The 22,459-nt window shown below is 35.7% G+C and overlaps 1 protein-coding gene across 1 annotated transcript in view; it reads left to right on the top strand.

Annotated features, from left to right (window-relative positions):
- Positions 1-13,324: 13,324 nt before the first annotated feature.
- LOC107710401 (zinc finger protein GLIS3-like) overlaps positions 13,325-22,459 on the top strand; it is a gene marked incomplete at its 3' end in the record, with an annotated part of 36,582 nt that continues 27,447 nt past the window's right edge. The window contains exons 1-4 of the mRNA XM_016515166.1: positions 13,325-13,407; positions 14,932-15,273; positions 18,592-18,748; positions 21,347-22,313. Coding sequence (XP_016370652.1) covers positions 15,003-15,273; positions 18,592-18,748; positions 21,347-22,313 — 1,395 coding nt within the window. The remainder of the gene's footprint in view (positions 13,408-14,931; positions 15,274-18,591; positions 18,749-21,346; positions 22,314-22,459) is intronic.

Here is a 22,459-nt window from a genome sequence, read left to right as displayed (position 1 = left end):
TGTGATTTAGGTTAAAAACACATAAATACTCAGTACATATCAAACGATCTGTAATAACAGACAAAGCAATAGTGATCACGTAATTAAAACAGTCACTCAAGACTCATCTGTCTGATCCAATATTGTCGCACAGCATCGTCTTTTAGTTTCAGTCTTTCTTAAAATCCTGTGTCGAATTGTGCCTTGTTTGTAAATGAATCCATTGTAAAATGAAGTAAACAAAACAGTTCTTACTGACGCGATCGGGATCTTCATTTAAAATAAAGTTCATCCACTCTTTCCTAATGTTGGGATTTACACTACAGTACATGCATGCTTTGATGGGCGGAGCTAAACAGGCAGTACTGACGATTCAGTGGGCGGGGCTAAATAGGCAACGATGTAGAATCGGTGGGCGGGGCTAAACAAGTAGCGCGGTAGAATCGTTGGGCGGGGCTAAACAGGCAGTGCTGTAGAATTAGTAGGCGGGGCTAAATAGGCAGCGAGGGGCTAAACAGGCAGTGCTGTAGAATCGGTGGGCGGGGCTAAACAGGCATTGATCATCTTCTGTGGAGGCGGGGTTTAGTCACACTATTACGGCATAAAGTGGCACCTTCCACAACCTGTCGTTTTGGCAGACTGGCTTCAATATAAGCTGTTTTTGGACTAATGAGAAAGTTCTGAGTTCTGAAACTTACAGGAGGTTTTTATAGTACAATGACCTCATATCTGTCAAAAGATCAAGGGAATTTTGATTTCTCAGTTCATGACCCCTTTAAGTGTTGTTTTCTGAAAAAATGTATCAAAAATTTATCAATAAGAAAAAAAAAATCTGCAAATGGGGTCAGAAAAATCTTGATTCAAAGGAAAAACACAATTATTTCTCTTACCCCACTGGCAGATTTTTTTTTCTTATTTTAAGCATAAACTCACTTAATTTAGACACATTTTTCAGAAAACAAGACTTAACATCTTATGTTGAAAAAAACATTTTCGTTACTTTAAATAAAATAAATGTAACTGAAATGTAATAAATAAAATATAAATAAATAAATAATAAATATAAATAAAATACAATATAAAAAACTTTTTATTATTTCAGCTAGTTTCAAAGGCAACATTTTTATTTTTATAAATTACTTATTTTAATTTAGTTTAACTTGATGTGCTAAAATAACTAAAATTGAAATAAAAATTAATAAAAAACTATATAGACATGTTAAATGTAAAAATGTCAAAAGCACAACATAATTACTAAAACATGACTATAATTAAATTAAAATGAAAAAAGATTAAAAACTGATTAAAAATAGTAAGGTTTTTATTAATATCTCAATGTACTGGAAAACAAGACAAAAACACTAAGAACGATTTTTTTTTGTTTTTTTTGCAGCGAGCTTGATTTCATGCATTGCATGCAAACTGAAATATGCCAGAATTCAATTTCAATTGCAATGCAACTCAATGACATATTGCATTCTCAGTATTACAGTAAACATTCTTCTACAGTCTTTTCTCTTGCAGATCATCTACTGTCAAAAAAAAAAAAAAAAATGAACTCAGTTTTTGTAGATCTGCCTTCATCAAGCTTTAGATCTTCTGATTCATCCACCAGCGTGCATCAGATGACTTGAAATACCATCAGATTCTAGTGAAAATGCAATAAAATTGATTTATTTAATAACATTTAAATTCTTTTTTCTTAATTTTCAGTTTTGATATATGATTGCTTTAGCAAAGACTAATCTCTAAAATTAAAAATAAAATGAATATGTATGGTGTGCTGAGCATTGCATTCTGATTGGGTGTGACCCTGAAGCCCCGCCCACAATGACCCTCATGCAAATGAAAGTTACATGCAATAAACATGATTTAAATTTGGCACTGCATTGATTATACTTTACTTGCTTATACATGAGATTATAATCACACATGAGATCTCTTTAATATCTTAAATGTTTCTCAACAAGATGAAATGGAGGTTTTAAAGGGTCTCCTGCTTCTCAGATGTTTAAAAAAATGTCAACTACACACTCATTTGAGTGCTTTTATTTCTCCTGACAACTTTAAGGAGAAGCATCTGAGATGAAGTTGATCAATAAATGAAATTATAAGATCTCCTGAGCTGTGGAAGAGCATGTTTGAGCAATGCATCTTTCCTCTAAGCAGATTATAACTAAGCTTTAAATGAATAATTAGTGTTGTTTAGCATTATAATCACGCACTGAACACCTCATCTTGCTGTTGCTCCTCTAGCATTGTTTTCAGATGAGAAGATGAATGTTGTGAAGTGACACGGCCTCGGGCGCCTCATCTTTTCTTAATTTAGCTGCGGCCCCGAACACCTGCCTGACCTCTGACCCCCGCAGGACAGGACAGGGCAGATCCGCAGAGACCGGGAGTTTATAAAGAAAAGATAAGATGGGAGAACAGGTGCAGAATGCAGACAGCTAATGCTCTCCGACACACTCAGACCTTCGGGAATCACGGCCGGGATCCTTCATTAGCCATATTCAAGTTTGCTTGCGGCAGACAGGGAACCTTGAAACGACTTCACATAATCATCAGCGCATGCAACAGATGAAAACGTCTCATAAATGGACCTGTTTGCTGCTTTTGCATCCTGTCAGACAACTGAATTTAGTGATTTTGTGAATCAGACTGTTGTGTTTCAGTATGCACGCAGGTGAAGCTCTTACAGTCTCAGCTAAAGCTCAAAGCACATGTGACAGCCGAAGCAAACACAGCTTCAGGATCCAACGTAATACTAGCAACTAAATCATTTAGCATCCCGCTTTTAGTCAGTTGAGAAGCACTCCTTTAAGAATCAGAAACATCATGTTTGATTATAGGTTGGGAAACTATGTTATACATTAATGTATATATATGTAATGCCAGTGCGCGTACAGTCGTGGAAAACAATGTGTTAAAGACGTGACGCGGCGCGTCTGTAGAGTGCGCATCATTGGAAACGATGCGCTCACTAATTAAAGAGGCAGGGCGGCGTTTCTGTAATTTGGTTTGTGACATCCTTACGCCCCATTCACACGGGGCGTCAGCGTTAACGCTTGACGGAAGGCGTTTCTGAAGCTTGGTGCTGACGACCGTCATAGTGACAACAGCCAATCACATTAGTCTTCTGGTGTTGCATGGAAGCGATTGGCTAGCGTCTGCGCTAGGGTATTTGCATAAGGTGATCTGATTGGCTGACGCCTGCATTGGCGCTTGAAAAGTTTTCAACTTCTGCCTTGAGCAACGGACCCAATGCGATGCGACGGACCCACAATTCATTTCACCAACGCTTGACGTCACTCCATTCAAAGTAAACGAGAAGCGTGTGAATGGGGCGTAAGACTAAATCAAAAACGCCTGTCAAAATTAACACGGGGGGTGCTTTCGAATATCAACATCGTTTGGTATGGAATGATTGCGATTCTTTATTGTTTTTGAAAGAAGTCTCTTCTGCTCATCAAGGCTGCATTTATTTGAACAAGAATACAGTAAAAATTGTGAAATATTATTATTATCTAAAATAGAGTTTTCTATGTGAATATCTGTTAAACTGTAATTTATTTCTGTGATGCGCAGCTGTATTTCCAGCATCATTACTCCAGTCTTCAGTGTCACATGATCTTCAGAAATCATTCTAATATGCTGATTTGCTGCTCAAGAAACATTTCTGACAGCCATTTATAAACTCGTCTGAGAGAGAGGTGCGTTCCTCCGGAGTCCCTGCGTCTCCAGCGCGGTGTTCAGAGGTGACGTTCGTGCTCAGGTAAGAGTCTCCGTGGATAGGGTGGCCACATTAATGACCATCTGCTCAGAGAGACCCAGTCAACGGCTCTTTAATGAAGACGAATGTGAGGAGGGCCAGACCAGGAGGCGGTCAGCAGGAGTCTAATGACACACCTTCAGCTGTGAACCTGCCACCCGCTGTGACTGATGGAGAGAAACACTCCATGAACTCACGGACTCAGGAGGTGACCAGCACTGAAAGACAAACACAGGAGCGTCAGTACAACCAAACCTCCTGTGTGCATGAAAAATACTGACATCAAACTGTGCATTATTACTTTAAATTATATGAAAAAAATATGAACCTTGACTTCCAGTCAAAAGTTTGGAATGATTGCGATTCTTTATTGTTTTTGAAAGAAGTCTCTTCTGCTCATCAAGGCTGCATTTATTTGAACAAGAATACAGTAAAAATTGTGAAATATTATTATTATCTAAAATAGAGTTTTCTATGTGACTTTACTGTCACTTCTCATCAGTTTAATGCATCCTTGATGAATAAAAGTACTATTATTAATTTTTTTTTTCTTGCATACCCCAAATTTTTGAATGGTAGTGTATCATGGTTTTCACAAAAATGTTTTCAACTTTGATAATAATCAGAAATGTTTCTTGAGCAGCAAATCAGCATATTAGAATGATTTCTTAAGATCATGTGACACTGAAGACTGGAGTAATGATGCTGAAAATACAGCTGCGCATCACAGAAATACATTACAGTTTAACAGATATTCATAGAAAACAGCTGTTTTAAAATGAAATAATATTTCAAATTTTTACTCCATTTTTGATCAAATAAATGCAGCCTTGGTGAGCAGAAGAGACGTCTTCAAAAAACATAAAAAAAATCCAAACTTTTGACTGGAAGTGTATGCATAAAAAGGTCTATAAAGGCCTAAAGAAAAAATATTGATCAGAGAGCCTCAATTTATCAACTTTACCAAAGATGTTTCTCATAAAATTCCTTAGGAGTATATATATAATAAAATAAAAAAATCTATAAAAAAAAAACAAATGAGACACACATGAGAAACATCTAAGAACCAGAAGACTCCATATGATTTTGAGATAATCATGAGATCTCATGTGTGATTTTTCATATAGGGGTTATTATGAATATATTAATCTCACATTAATTTCAGAATCAGAACTACTGCTAGACCTAGTAAAAATAGAAATCTTTTGAAACATTATAAATGTCTTTACTGTCACTTCTCATCAGTTTAATGCATCCTTGATGAATAAAAGTACTATTATTAATTTTTTTTTCTTGCATACCCCAAACTTTTGAATGGTAGTGTATCATGGTTTTCACAAAAATATGTTTTCAACATTGATAATAATCAGAAATGTTTCTTGAGCAGCAAATCAGCATATTAGAATGATTTCTTAAGATCATGTGACACTGAAGACTGGAGTAATGATGCTGAAAATACAAAAGGCCTAAAGAAAAAATATTGATCAGAGAGCCTCAATTTATCAACTTTACCAAAGATGTTTCTCATAAAATTCCTTAGGAGTATATATATAATAAAATAAAAAAATCTATAAAAAAAAAAACAAATGAGACACACATGAGAAACATCTAAGAACCAGAAGACTCCATATGATTTTGAGATAATCATGAGATCTCATGTGTGATTTTTCATATAGGGGTTATTATGAATATATTAATCTCACATTAATTTCAGAATCAGAACTACTGCTAGACCTAGTAATGCATCTGACGTGAACTGCGTCTTAAAGTGACAGTACACCTAATAAAGTCATGCAGGTTTATTGGGTGAACAAGGCCTTTAACATTTCAAAACAGCATTTTGGTGGTACCATGGTACAGTGAATGTGTCATATGGTAAAAACATGGTACTTTTTGGCCCTGTATGGTAAAGTTATATTGTTGTATTACTGTATAAAGTTGCAGCAGTGAGTCTTCAACACTGAATCTGTTCAAAACACACTGCACATCTCTAATACAGTATATAAAGCAGAATCATTTAAACCGCTTTTGCATTTACACAGAACAAACGCAAACACACACAAGCAGAAGTTCATCACATTAACTAACAGCTGTTTAATGTCACAGTGAAGCGGTCAGTCGTTAACAGTGTTGCTCTCCGTGTTTTTAATTAAGAAAACATGAGAGTACTAATAACCCTGGAGGAAGAGAGCAGGAGAGGACCTGAAAGAACACACACACACTCACACACTCACTCTCACACACACACACACTCTCACACACACACACACTCTCACACACACACACACTCTCACACACACACGCTCACACACACACACACACACACACACACACACACACACACTCTCACACACACTCACACACACACACACTCTCACACACACACTCACACACACACATCTGCTCGCCTCAAAATTGAATTTTATTGGGTTCATGAAAACCGTGCTGACATATTTTATTGGATTTTGAAGAACTATGTTGACACGGTGAATTTCACAGGATGTTTAATGCGAATCTCGGCGCTCACAAACGCAGTTTTCTGAGGGTTGATTCTCCGCCCGCGCCGCCACAATAAAAAGCAAACAAAACATAATCAAATCATACTTTGATCAATCGCCATGCTCCTACAAATCAAATAACCATAAATAACTCAAAATAGCAGTCCAAGTTGTGTTCGTAACACGTTTGAGGATGAAAAAGTGCAGAAAAAAGGCACATATCAAGATCTGTACTGTATGTGTTTGCTTGTCCTGTGGCTCAGTGGTACAGCAATGCGTTAGCAGTGCAAAGGTTGTGGGTTCGATTCCCAGGAAACACATATATTGATAAAAAAATATATTGCCTGAATGCACTGTCAGTCGCTTTGGATAAAAGCGTCTGCTAAATGCATAAGTTTAATTTTAATTTTAACATGTAAATATTGTGTTTGTATTACACACATTATCAAATGACAGATCATATATAGTGTTAAATATAATTGGATGAACATCAACTAAAATATTATGTGTTTTCTCCTATTTTAGGGTTATATCATTCATAAAAAAATTAAAAAAAAAACTTAAATAATATATATATATATATACACAACATTTTTCATTTTCGTTTAGTTGAAGTACTAAAATAAGTAAATTTAAAACTTAATAAAAAACAATATAGACTTATTTAAATTAAAAAAAACATTGTTGATACTTGAAATAAACATTGAAATCAAATATTTAAAAAACGTATTTTATTTTATTTTTTCAGCTATTTACATAATTTTTCATTTTAATTCAGTTTAAGTTGAAGTACTAAAATAAATTAAAACTTAATAATAATAAAATAAATAAATAAAACAATTAATAAGTAAAATAATTAATAAATAAAAAAACTATATAGACATTAAAAACGAATGAAAATGACAAAGACACACAACAAAATCTCTAAAACTAGGCTCGTAGGGGACTTCGGTATAGTGGATAAATTGGTTGCAGTCGGTCTGTAATCTAAGAAAACTAGATAAAATAATAAACATTCACAGAAACAAATGTAGTACTTATCAATGTATGTGCACTTGTTATTTAGAACGAATTCAAGCAGGATACATGTCAAGCCTGTGAGCCTGTGCTTATGTTTACTCTATGCTATACAGTACTATATATTACATTTTTATATTATTAATTTTTTTTTTTAGATTCTAGGGTTGGTGAATCGTTTGATTCAGATCTGAATAATAGTTTGTGAATCGATATTCAGATCGGGACCTCTGTGAATCTTTTCTGACTTCTTTTGTTAAACAGTGCAAAACATCAAACCATTAAGGTAGTAGTTATAAAAACAAAACAAATAAGAAAGAAGGAAAGTATTCACGGATCAAAATGGGTTGCCAGGTTTAAAAAAAGTAATACATTTACACCTTAAGAGGACACATAGGATGAATATAGAGATGCCGTTTTCAGATGAAAAGAACTTTAGATAGTTTCCATAAACTCGTCTAAATCAACTCTGAATAAAGAAAAGAGAGATTTAGAGCCAGTAATTTTTTTTGTTCATGTTAGTGAAATTTAGCTAGAAGGAAACACAAATTAATTACTATTCTGCACATTTTTTAAAACACTTAGAATCTTTTAAAGCCTTTATTATTTTTTAACTCTACAGTTGCGCAGTAAGATTCACTTTTCAATCATGAAGATGATAAATGTGCCAAAAATGTGTCTCCTGGTGGAAAAGAAAGACTTTTGAGATGAAAATGATATGAAAGTACCATCATAACCAGTAGATGGCAGCAGAGGATCACTCATAAGCTCAGTTGCCATTTACACTCACAAGTTATTTTTTTTCACGTCTTGCTTTTTGATTCATTATAAAATGACTATTATAATAACTTTTAGTACTTTTACTGTACTGAAGTATAGCAAGTGCAGGAAGCCACAAAGTCTCATGTCAAGCTCAGACACTAGAAGGGTTAATTGTTAAATCTCGTTAACCGCTCTGGTATCCTCGAGTTTCTAGAGAGTCTGAAAGATAAAAGGTTCACGCCGGTCCGTTCAGTGCTCTTTACAGCTCTCAGCATAACAGGAGGGAATGTTCGTCTGCCTCGGGCCGAAGCCCTGAGCGTTTCTGCAATTAAAACAGCATCTCAAATGAGACGGTGGAGTTTATCGCTGCGTCTCTACCGCTGGAGCACAGTGCATGGAGAGACTTGAACGTCTTTACATGTCCTCTCATGTGTCTGTTCACCTCCAGCTATGCGAAGGAACGCATCTGCCTGAAAGCGTCTGAGAACAACACGAGTTTGTGAGAGTGAAGCGCTTTGTCGCTCTCCTGATGAGGTGAACATGCAGCGGTCTGAGCCTGGTGACATTCACACGCTGCGTGACATTATCCAGCAGAAATGAGCTCTCAGAGCCTTTCAGATGGGTGCCGCGCTCTCCATTCATCACAGGAGAGCTTCTCCTCAGAGTCTGGAGAAATGCAGCTTTATATTCACACAGGAACTGAAGAAACCTTTAGACCTTTTAATGAACATTTGCATCTTCAGCTTTCATGAACGCTTTCAGGTTTTTAAATACCGTGTCCATTTACCGGCGCATCCTCGAGCCGGACACTCATTTGTCCTCCTATATAATGAGTAAATAAACAGATAGCTGATATTAAGTGACATGAATTTTAGACACAATCTCAGCTAACAAGAAACATTCTCAGAATGTTCTGGCAAGGTTCTCTTGAAGTTATGAACAAAGTAACATTAATAGAACGTTTGTTCAGTGTTATCTGGTCTTTAATAACGTTCTCAAAACATGAGCACAAAAACATTATTTATACATCGTTCATGGAATGTTCCATTTCTGAAACATTTTATTTGAAACATTTTTTAAATGTTACTTCTTGTTTCAGAATGTTCAAAGAACATTCAAAAGTAAAATTCCCGTGATGCTTGCAAAATTATTAAATGGAACTTAACGTTTGCGCAACACACACAAAAAAAGTTAAACATTTAAAAAACTGGATGTTCATAATTAACATTTTCATAACGTCTGCAAAATGATCAAATGGAATGTTCTCTTATATAATGTTTTCATAACTTAATGGGAACGTTAACAAAACCTTCTCAGAACATATTTTTGTTAGCTGGGATATTGTCAATATTGAGTATTTTTGCTCCAAAATAATTGCTTGGTTTTGAATGATTCAGCGTGTTTTAAAGAATCGGTCGAGTCAATGATTCAATGACTCATTCATAAAGACTCGCTTCATTCCTGAATAAATCAGCCGTTTTGAATGAATCGTTTGAATGAATCAATCAATCAATGAATCATTAAGACAGTGACATGCCACACATACATTTAAAAAGGTTAGAAAAGTTGCCTCTATAAAGGTAAATATACCCCTGGAAATAGATTTTAATTTCACCCTTTAATGGAAAAGTTTCTGTCACTGCTTATAGGTTTGCACACATACATTTAAAAATGCCTCTATAAAGGTAAATATACCCCTGGAAATAGATTTTAATTTCACCCTTTAATGGAAAAGTTTCTGTCACTGCTTATAGGTTTGGGATAATTTTTCAGTTTTTTTCTGGCGTTATAGAAATGGCTGTTGTGTTTGAAATAATGCATTACTGTAACTGATGACCGAGGCTGACTCTATAGTGGATTTGGCAATAATCATAACGTGTACAGTTCAATACCAGTGATAACAAACATCTCTCTCACAGATTGACAAGCTGATTGGACTTTTCTAAGCGGAGAGATGAACATTTTAAGTATGGAAATTGATTCTGACAGATACAGTCGAACAATAACAGCACCCTGCTGTTTCTCTGGCCAGAATGAAGTAATCATCACACTGCAGTTTCACCTACAGGACCTGTTTGAGACAGTGTGTGTTCTTCCACTGCCCTCTGCTGGAGACACAAACACCAACAACACACGTGAACAAATGTATTTCCATCAGATCCAATGCTTTCAAATGTCAGTACACATTTTAGGAATACTTACAAATAAACAGGCAACAATTTTTTTTTTAAATATTTAATAAAATATTACTAAACATTGCATTATTTCGCCATCATTATAATGACTTAATAATGCAATGCTTTCAAATACCATTGATAGTTTTCAGAATAATTTTATAATAATATTATCCAGGCCAGAGTTATTTTAGTATTATTTATAGAATTTATTAATATTTTGAAATAGCTTTTGTTTTTATCTTTCCTGTTTTCATGATAATTTTAGTTTAAGTTTTAGTCATTTTGTTTTGTGCTTTTGTTGTTTTTATTAGTTTAAGTTTTTAATATTTCTATTTTATTTCAGTATTAATTGTAGTAATTTAGTAGTAAAATTACTTTCAGCTTTACTTCAATTAACAAAAACCTTAGTTTTAATAATTTTAGTAAACACTGAAGATATTGGTATAGGCCAGGGTTATTTTAGCATCATTTAGGCTATATATTATTATAATATTTATTAATATTTTGAACTAGCTTCTATTTTTATATTTTGTTTCCATTTAAATTTTAGTTTAAGTTTTTGTACTATTATTCTTTGTTTTTTTTTTCTCCATTTTTATTCATTTTTGTTTTTTAATAGATTTCTATATTACTTCAGATTTAGTTTGAGTCATTTCAGTACTTCAAGTTAATTTATATTATAATTCAGCTTTATTTCAGTTAACTAAATAATTAAAATAAACAGCAATGCTATAGATATCAGTCTAAGCCAAAATTATTTATACACTATTATAATATTTATTAGTATTTTGACTAAGCTTTTGTTTTTATTTTTATATTTTCTGTTTTCATTTCAATTTTGCTTTTGTCCTTTTTATTAGTTTATGTTTTTAATATTCTTATATTTAATAATCTATTTTTAATTCAAATTTTATTACAGTTTTAGTTATTTATTTTATTTCAGTTAGTTACCATGGCAACTATTATTGTTTTCTAATTTTATATAATATTTATATTTTATTTCCGTTTTTATTTCAATGAATGACAGCATTAGTTGTAATAGTTTTAGTTAACAATAACAACACTAGTATAGGCCCATATTGGTCAACCACAGTTCTGAATATTGGGGGAATGGCCCTGAAATAATTAAATCTTTCAAAATGTGTTTAGTCTAGCAGCACCTAAAGCCTGTTTGCCCTTCCCGTATCAGCACTGCATTAGTGCCAACAGATTATTACTGAGCAAACTACAAACGCCCCTAATTATAACACAATGCATGCAGTGAATCAATACAGCAGAAGCTGACTCACTGTAAACAGATGTATCACAGTGACTGCCCTGCAATCTCCACTAGAGGCCAGCATTTAATGCACGAGACCCCGGCCTCAGCACAAGCATCTCAGATGAATCCTGGAATAATGCAGGGCTTTTATCAGCATGTTCCTCTCAGGTTCTCATAAACAACCCTGTTGCCATGACGACGAGCAGCTGCGCGAACACTCAAGTCTGAACTGAAACTCAGGTACAGTATCCAGATCTAACCAAAAATAAAAGCTTCAGAAAACACAACTATTATTCTGAATATGGAAGGCTCTGGGTGCCACTGTATCATTTTTTGTGCATGAACTTCTACTTCATTTTGATGTGCATTTTTATTACAATAAATAGTTTGAAGCATTTCAACAAGTGCAAGGACAGTCATGAGCAGGTTCAAGCCAGCAGACTTACAAAACTAAACTGATATCATTCAAATCAGTCATACATTCAGACTATATTCACATTACACTGTTTGTCAATAAAACACAGATTATTAGAGTACGTTTTACATTTAAAAAAAAGTATTTCAGTCTTTCTACTTCTACATTTTATGTTCAACTCAATGCGTTACGTGTTGATTCTTTTATTATTTATGAAATCGAATAGCAATGAGTGAAAACGGTTTCAGAGCAAATTCATGTTTTAGGTGTTTATGTTCTGCTACAGTATTTATTAACATTTTGACTATAGCTTTTAGTCTTCATGTTCATTTTAGTGATTTTGTTTTGTGCTTCTGTCATTTTATTCGTTTTTGTTTTTTAATATTTTTGTTACTTGTTGTTTCTTTGTAATTATTTGTGAAATTTACTAGCAATTTCAGAGTGAAAGTTGTTTCAAAGTAAACCGTACAGCATTTTTTTGCAGTGTTTATATCCTATTATTTATTAATATGTTGTCTTAGCTTCTATTTATATATTTCCTGTTTAAAGTCTTTGTAATTATTATTAATTCTTTGTAATTATTTGTAACAATTTCTGAGTGGAAGTTGTTTCAAAGTAAACCCTACTCCCTTTTTGTGTTTATATACTATTATAGTATTTATTCATATTTATATTTTTGTTTTCATCTTAATTTTAGTTGACTTTTTAGTAATTTTGTTTAGTTTTATTTTAGCTTTTATTTTGATCATTTCTGTTTTCATGTTAGTTTTAGCTTAAGTGTTAGTTATTTTGTGCTTTTGTCATTTTTTTATATTTCTATTTTTATTTATATATTTTTGTATTTAATTCAGTGTGTCACTTGCCGCTTCTTTACAAATAATTATGCAAGTTTCTAGCAATTTCTGAGTGAAAGTTGTTTCAAAGTAAACCGTACACCATTTTTTTGCAGTGTTTATATACTATTATTTATTAATATGTTGACTTAGCTTCTATTTGAATATTTCCTGTTTCCTGTTTAAAGTCTTTGTCATTATTTGTAACAATTTGTAACAATAAACCCTACACCTAGTTTTTCAGTGCATGTATACTGCATTGCATGCATATTAAACTCCACAATGCAAATATTCCCAAAAGTTATAAAACAAGTTACAATAACACCGGTTTAATTATTAGTTATATTAAAAAGCGTATGTGGATCTCAAACGAATCCAAATATGGTGTTTAATAAGCGTGCCTTGATGTAATGCTGCCAAACATTCACATGCTGGAGGTTTCGCGGGGCAAAAGGGCAAAATGAGGCTGATCTACCCGCCCCTGACAACCATCACAAACCCACACACAACAGCAGCAGCAGCAGCAGCAGCTCACATTCACTCAGCATGAACACAAACACGCTTTAAACTCGACAAACGCTGCTCAAACTCACCCGCGATGAGGGAAATAACGCGACCTCGATGACGTCACGGCGGCAGAAGTTTGTCTGGAGCGCTTTATCTCATGAAGGTGACACGAGCGGACTTTAACAGGTGAGTCATTTTACCGACTTTAGTGACGTCAAACCGACGCGATTCATCAGTGACTGTCGGAAACATGAAACGAGATCGATGAACTTTTAATTTATGCGCGTGTGAAGAGAGACTTTGATTAATTTAATTTGTTTCACGGACGAACATGATTCCAGTTTATCATGCGTTTATTTTACATTATTAGAAATAATAAAATCAATCGTGTAAGCGTAAAAATAATTTAGTAACATTTAGAGATTTAGATTTAGAAATCATCAAATATAGTACTGTTTGTCTCACCATTAACATTAAAACTAACATTTAAAAATATTATTCCGAAACTATCTCATTTTTTCAATTATTTTTTTAAACCGCTTAGTAGGTATATTCGGATGACGTCACCGCGGCAGAGTTTATTTCATAAAGAACATCACGACGAAATAGTATAACGTACTGCATTTGTCTCACTCCTAACATTAAAAATGTTAATCTGAAAATCTCATGTTTACAATAATTTTTGATGCTGTTTATTATATCCCAATGACGTCACGGCTGCAGAAGTTCGTCTGAAGCAATTTCATAAATAACATCGACATCTTTAAATATACTGTATTTGTCCCACAGCTAACATTAAAACTAACATTTAAAAAAATATTATTCTGAAAATCTAATTTTTACAATTATTTTTTAAACTACTCAGTGGGCGTGTCCCGATGACGTCACTACCGCAGAAGCGATTTCATTGACAACATTACGACGACAGCTTTACTGTAATTTAATGTTAACTGTGGGACAGATACAGTATATCTAACATTAAAAATATCAACGAGAACCTCAGGAGCCAAACTTTATTGCTGTAGTTCACATTTCCCCCTAAAAACAAGCAGAGTGATGCTATCAGGTAATACCATGATAGCACTTTTAGAAACATGTTCTTTATTATATCCCAATGACGTCACGGCTGCAGAAGTTCGTCTGAAGCGATTTCATGAACAACACTGACATCTTTAAATATACTGTATTTGTCCCACGGTTAACATTAAAGCTAACATTTAAAAATATTATTCTGAAAATCAAATGTTTACAATTATTTTTAAAACCGCTTAGTAAGTGTGTCCCGATGACGTCACTACCGCAGAAGATCGTCTGAAGCGATTTCATTGACAACATTACGACGACATCTTTACTGTAATTTAATGTTAACTGTGGGACAAATACAGTATATCTAATATTAAAAATATCAACGAGAACCTCAAGAGCCAAACTTTATTGCTGTAGTTCACATTTTCCCCCTAAAAACAAGCAGAGTGATGCTATCAGGTAATATACCATGATAGCACTTTTAGAAACATTTTCAGCATCTGTGTTAAAGTTGCACTGCATTACAGTTCACGTTCAGTGTAAGGAGTAACCTAACGTAGTCAATGTTTTGACTGAAAACTCAAAAAAAGTGGATCATTTACAGGTAGATGTAGGCCACATTTTCAGGTAACCAGACAAAACATTTTCCAATTTTAATTTCAAAACATTTTCCATATTCATCAGGTAACTGAAACCTCGGCTCACATATAAATCCGAACGCTGTAGATGATGTCCTGTGTCGACCAGTGACGGACATGAACGGGAAAGGCTGCAACCTGATGGTTTCTCCGTCCGGTACGGCTCAGGTTCCTCACCTGAGGGTCCAGACGGGTCACTCCTGTTCTCCATCGCTCCATCCCGACGCCACATCAGGAAACCCGGCCCTGAGTCTCCGCCGACAGGTGCTGACCAATGGGAAGCTGGGATTTCCACACTCCTGGCAACATCAAGCCCCGCCCCTTTCACTCCCAGCATCCTCTTCCAAACAGTCAGCTCGACCCAGCTGGCCAGACAATGGTACGAAAGGTAAACGAGAATAAACATCTCAGATTTAAAAGCACAGAATTGGCTACAAGTTCAGTGGCTTGAAAGACCAGCCGGAGTTCATAATTTAAAAGGGAAAAAAGAAATAAGCCATATCTTCATGTCTGAGCTCCACTCTACCCATAATGCTCAGCTCAGTGAGCCAGAACACCAGACGTGATGCTTTGAATTGGATAAGGGACTATTGAACCCCCCCCCCCCGGCCATTTAAACACTTCCAGCCTTCATTTCGTCTCGGACTGTCAGAACAAAGTGAAGATGTGCATTGCATTCTCATCACAGTCCTACATATATAATACAGTTTTACAAAGTCACAAATCAGACCCATGATGTCCTTTAGTGCGACTTTCCTTCAGCCGACGTCTCCTGTTTTTCAACTATCACCATCCAGTTAATTGATAAAAATGCAAAGAATGCATTTTCCAATGGTGCTCATACAATGTAACACTTTATGCAGATTGTTTCAAAGCAGCTTCACTGTAACAAACAGGAAAGTAACGGCGTTCGTGTTGTAAAAAATTATGAAACAAATTAAATTTCAGCTCTATACAAGACAATAGTGTTTGTTGTATTAGTTCAATGTTGATTCAGTTGATAGTGTCATAATCATAAACCCAGCTAACAGGGAACGTTCTCATAATGTTTATTTTTTAAAAGTATGTAAATATTAGGACAAAGCATTCTTAAGGAATGCGTATGGAAAGTTCTTATAACTATTAACATTTGATATACATTCTCGTGAAGATGAGAGAAAGCATTCTGCTGTTCGTCAACGTTCTCGGAACATCGTTACAATGATATTTGTCCTTGAACGTTCTCATAACGTTGAGAAAACATTCTTAGAATTTGAACTTTATGAACATTCTAAGCAATATTGTTGTAAGCATTAAATAACATTCTAATCACGACATGAAAACTGGACGTTTTTATCATTCTTAAAATATTAAAACATTCAAATAACATTATGTCTTGGGTTAAAAAGTTAATAGAATGTTACTTAAAGGTTACAAAAACATTCTAATCACGATGACAAGAAAACGAGACATTCTAACGCTCTTAGAATATTAAAATAACGTTCAAATAACATTATATTTTGAGTGAAAAGGTTATTGTTGTAAGAAACGTTTTTGTAACCTTTAAAAAACATTATAATACGAGGAAAATTTTAACGTCCTTAGAATATTATATATAAGCATTCAAATAATGTTATATTTTAGGTGGAAACATTAGTAGAACGTTGTAAGAAACATTTTTGTAACCTTTAAATAACGTTCTAATTATGACAAGAAAACTGGACATATCAACATTTTAGAAACATTTAAAAACAATGTTTCCACAACGTTTTTAATAACCGAAATTTGTTCCCTGCCTTCCGTTTTCTTGATAGATCACAGGTGAATCTGACCGGGCATACATTCAGTTCTCTGGACATCATCTTGTCTCGTGACTCAGAAGCACATTGTACTGATTTACATACTGGTTTATACTTCAGCAATATGGGGTGCTGTGTGTACATTAATGAGGAAAAAAAATTAACTTAAATGATTTTAGCAAATGGCTGCAATATAACAAAGAGTGAAAAATTTAAGGGGGTCTGAATACTTTCCGTACCCACTGTATATAAGCATTCAAATAATGTTATATTTTAGGTGGAAACATTAGTAGAACGTTGTAAGAAACATTTTTGTAACCTTTAAATAACGTTCTAATTATGACAAGAAAACTGGACATATCAACATTTTAGAAACATTTAAAAACAATGTTTCCACAACGTTTTTAATAACCGAAATTTGTTCCCTGCCTTCCGTTTTCTTGATAGATCACAGGTGAATCTGACCGGGCATACATTCAGTTCTCTGGACATCATCTTGTCTCGTGACTCAGAAGCACATTGTACTGATTTACATACTGGTTTATACTTCAGTAGCGTCCAGCAGCTCCGTCCATGTCTTGTCCCCAAACCACGGCTCTCATATTTTTGATGATTAACCAAGCAGAAAGCTTGTACCCAAACGAGCCATGGAACCAAAGCAGAGGGAGAAACTCATCAGTACTTAACAGAGCAGAAACGCTTCCTTGGCTTTACGGGTTTGTTAGAGGAATTCCATGACTATTCATGTGTTTCTGTTTGATAGAGACCAAAAATATCACGTTAGAGGACAAAAGCTCTGGTAGTCCACCCAAAAATGCTTAGTTTTCATTAAATGTTAAGTTTACTTTACAGAAACTTAATAATATACAGTAACTAGATAATATGTGACCCTGGACAACAAAACCAGTCATAAGTGTAAATTTTTTGAAATTGAGATTTATACATCATCTGAAAGATGAATAAATAAGATTTACAAAATATCTTGATCTTTACTTAATATCCTAATGATTTTTGGCATATAAGAAAAATCAATAATTTTGACCCATACAATGTATTGTTGGCTATTGCTACAAATATACCCCAGCGACTTAACACTGCTTTTGTGCTCCAGGATCACATATCTGAAAATTACTGATTGATTTGTGATTTATAACCCAGTATTATTGATGCTTCTGAGATGAAGTCATTATTGCCAAAACCTCAACTATATATTAACCAGCTTTTTATGCATTACAAATATATGTTTGTGTTTCTAAGCAATACCATGCATGCATATGCTGTAAAGCTTCTGTCCCAGCGAGTTAGTCCATGCATGCAGTATAGGAAGTAAAGCTTGCTTAATCGGCACACTTTGCAACAACAATATTCAACTTGATATTTAATAGTCTGTAAAAATGTGCAAAGCCTGTCATTATTATTGAGCCTTGAATCGTTGTGCCTTGCAAATGATCTTAAAATATCAGAATTCTTAGTGCAATCTTAATGTGTCATTTGCAAACACAAGAAGTTCTCGTGAAGTTATCAACACTATGAAAAACAATAAAGGCGGAGTAAGCAGTACTGAGTAATCAGGATATGCGTCTGAACAGACAAATCATAGTCCTGTTATGCTGTACGAGGAAGGAAAATAAGTATGTCTCCAAGGCAGAACAGTCTCTGCTCTACTGGAAACGCAGAGCTTGATTATTAGTTCTCTGCTGGAGACTGGTTTAGAGTCTTTTAGTGCCAGTTTTTCCTGCTCTTTAATGGCTAGATTTTCTGACAGTCTGAACTTTAGCATTACAGCAGGAGTTCAAGACTTTTCATTCTTTTCACAAAGTTTGATTTTGTGCAGCTCTTACAGGAGATTTTATATAATGTGGTAGAAGTCCATTATCATTATTCAATGACGGGTCATAAATGTCAGATGAAACGTGACTCTTTCTCAGGTTACTTGTCTTTGGGGACGAACAGAAGAGTCTTTGTGCCGTGTGGCGGTTCAAACCTGCAGGTGATGAGTAACGCCATGCTGGTCCAGAGTCTGGGTCCGGTTTCTCCACAGACTTCAGCCCAAAACGGCCCACCTCATTCCCTCGCTGATGCCAGGTAAACATCCTCACACACTTAGAAATAAAGGTCCAAACGGGTTTTTTCGCAGTGATGCCATTTTTGTGTTCCTTTCAGTGATCAGTTCTTAAAAAAAAACTGTTTTTTTCTTAGTGTGAAGAACATTTGAATAATCTAAAGAACCTTTTTCTACTATAAAGAACCTTTTGTGGAATGGAAAGTTTCCATGAATGTTAAAGGTTCTTTATGGAAGCATAGTGAAGAATATGTTTTTATGTATCTTTGCACAGTACAACAAAAAGCATGCATTGGCCACAGGCGGTCAAACTCCAAAAAGTACCATATAAGAAGTCCGTTTGCACTATATTTCAAGTCCAAACAGATCGATATTGTCATTATCCACTGAAAGCCTCCCTTCTACCAAAAGCTCTCAAATTTCATTCATGCTTCTCAATATTCATACTTGGTCATTATTTACTCACCCTCATGTTGGTCCTCTGGTGAAGATCTGAATGGACTACAAAAGTTATGTGGAGAAGAAATGACATGTAGAAAAACACTGATGCAAATAACATCGGTCGTCTCTTCCCAGCTAGCAGGGAACGTTCTCACAACTTTAAAAGTTTATATTAGGACAAAACATTCTTAAAGTAATGTGTATGGAATGTTCTTTTTTAATATTTGATATATGTTCTCATAATGTTGAGAGAAAACGTTGCTAATAATGTTATTCGTACTTGAACATTCTAAGAAACGTTTTTTGTAAACTGAAAAGAAAACTGGACATTTTAACGTTCGACAATATTAAAAATAAGCGTTCAAATAACATTTTGGGTAAGACTAAAGTTTGTAGAATGCTGTAAGAAATGTTTTCGTAACCATTAAGTGACTTTATAATCACTACAAAAAACCTGGACATTTTAACGTTTTACAAACATTTCAAAACAATGTTCCCACAACGCTTTTATAACCTAAATTTGTTGTCTGGGTTAACAGACACCATTAACAGCATATGTAATGGCACCAATTTGGGAGCTAAAGTGGATGATTTTTCAGTGAATAATGCTTAAATGACTTGAAGACATTTGTGTGATCATCTCACAGTTAATAATCTTTTTGAACCTCTTCAGTCGGGTTTTCGTAAATTTCACAGTACTGAGACGGCCTTGGTCAAAGTCACTAATGATTTATTGGTCTATTACTTACTCGTCTTGAAAGAGTTTTTGGTGTGTCTGGGACTGCCTTAAGGTGGTTGAAGTCTTATTTCACTGACCGCTCCCAGTTTGTTTCTATGGGTGGTTATAGGTCCGAGATTAGCTCTGTCTCAACTGGTGTCCCTCAGGGTTCGGTTTTAGGTCCTTTACTTTTTAACATTTATTTGTCACCTTTAGGCCACCTTTTGAGATTGCTCGGCCTTCATTATCATTTGTATGCCGACGATATGCAGATTTATATACATTCAAAACCTCATGAGTGCCTTGACGTTGCTTATTTGTCTGACTGTATTACTGAGATTAAAATGTGGATGGATAAAAACTTCTTGTGTTTGAAAGGTGGTAAAACTGAAGTTATGCTCATTGGTTCCCGTTATCAAATTTCTAAAGCTGGTTGTCTGTCCCCGACTCTTGACGGTTCTGTTTTGGAAATCCAGAATCGAGTGAGGAACCTTGGTGTTATTTTTGATGCAAATCTGTCTTTTGATTCTTTCGTCCAGAGCACTGTTAAAACCTATTTTTTCCACCTCAGAAATATCGCAAGATTGTACCCTATGTTAAATTTTACAGTCGCGGAAATGCTGATAAATTCCTTTGTTGTCTCACGGTTAGACTATTGTAATGCTCTTTTAGCCGGAGCTTCTAAATCTACACTTAATAAGTTGCAATATGTACAAAATTCAGCCGCCAGGATTTTAACTGGGACTAGGATTGGCAGTCATATTACTCCAGTGTTAGAATCTTTGCACTGGCTCCCGGTCAGGTTTAGAGTGGATTTCAAAATTATGATGCTTACTTTTAAAGCATTACATGGTCTGGCACCACATTACTTTATAGAATTGTTACATCCATACACTCCTAGTCGTAGATTGCGTTCCTCTCAGTCAAACTTGTTGGTTGTTCCTCAAACACGTCTAAGATCTATGGGTGATAAGGCTTTCTCTTTCTATGCTCCTGTCCTTTGGAATGATCTGCCTCTTGAACTTAGGGACGCTCAGAATTATGTTTTTAAAGTTCAACTCAAGACATTTTTTTAAACTTGCATTTGCTTGTAAATTTTGTATAGTTTTTTTTTTATTGTATTGTTTGTGTTCAGCGCTTTGAGACGCTGCTTTTAAAGGCGCTTTATAAAATAAAGTTTATTATTATTATTATAGACTTGGGACTACTGTTATGATCCATAATGTATCTTGATTTTGGAGCTTGACGGCCCCAGTCCTATTTAAAGTAATGGAAAAGGGTGACCGGGATATTCTCAAAGTAGACAGAAAACCTGTAGTTTTTCAGTTCTGACATCAAAACCCGTAAGACTAATTCGCCATAGGCTCCCTCCAGATTCTCACGAGTAAACCAAAGCCTGTGACAAACATAACTTGACGATACTTGGACGTTTTGCAATTAATTTTTGGGTCATCTATTGCAGGTGTTTGCTGTCCAGAGAGTCTTTGGCCTCGACCACCCTCAGCCTCGCAGAGACGCAGTCGATTCGCAGCGGTAAGCTGGACTGGCCCTACGGTTACCGCGTTCTGCCTCCTTTAGGGCTAGGGTTTAACCAGACTTCAGAAGCAGCCGATCCGCATCTCATTCCTGGATCCTCCATGTCCGAATCCGTCGCCAATCCCACGTCTCTACCGCATTATCTCTTCATGGAGGACACCAGCCGCTGCAAAAAGCGAGCGCTGTCCTTGTCTCCGCTCTCGGACGGCATCGGCCTCGACCTCAACTCCATCATCAGAACCTCGCCCACGTCGTTGGTGGCGTACATCATTGGTTCCCGCACGTCGCCGGCCTCGCGCCCCACTCCTTCACCTCTGCAGGCCGACGTTTGCGGACACCTGCTGGGCATCAGAGGCAGCTGCATCCCTCATCCCAACCCCGGCAAACACATCACCAAAGACAAGTCAATTCAGACCCCAATCGTCCAGCCGCTAGAAGACCAATTCACCAATCTAGTAGTGAAGCACCAACTTCTACCTGGACAGGAGATGCAAATGGCAACAAAAAACAGCCTGTCGCCTTCAATACACCTTCAAATGCCCAGCCCTCCTCGAGGCCCTCCACCGCCCTATAACGCCCACATTCAGATCCCAGCGGCATCTTCAGACAACCTCAGGGTCCTTCCGTCGCCTCTCGGCCCGATGCTGGAGGAGGACGAGGAGGAGGACGTCAGCGGAGGACACTGCTGCCGTTGGCTGGACTGCGGCGCTGTTTACGGCCAGCGAGAGGAGCTGGTCAAGCACATCGAGAAGATCCACATCGACCAGCGCAAGGGCGAGGACTTCACCTGCTTCTGGGCCGAATGTCCACGCAAACACAAGCCTTTCAACGCACGCTACAAGCTCCTCATCCACATGAGGGTCCACTCCGGGGAGAAACCCAACAAATGCTCGGTGAGTCGATGGAGTTTTAAAGCTGAAATCTGACAATAATATGTCTCTAAATATGCAAGCACAGACAAAAAAAAAAATACATTCAATAATTACAAAAACAATACATATATATATATATATATATATGGTCACCGCGATTTTGCCAA

Source organism: Sinocyclocheilus rhinocerous, unplaced genomic scaffold (genome assembly GCF_001515625.1).
Source record: "Sinocyclocheilus rhinocerous isolate Xijiao unplaced genomic scaffold, SAMN03320098_v1.1 scaffold56, whole genome shotgun sequence".
NCBI classification, from domain to species: domain Eukaryota; kingdom Metazoa; phylum Chordata; class Actinopteri; order Cypriniformes; family Cyprinidae; genus Sinocyclocheilus; species Sinocyclocheilus rhinocerous.
This window is presented reverse-complemented; position numbering and strand designations above follow the sequence as displayed.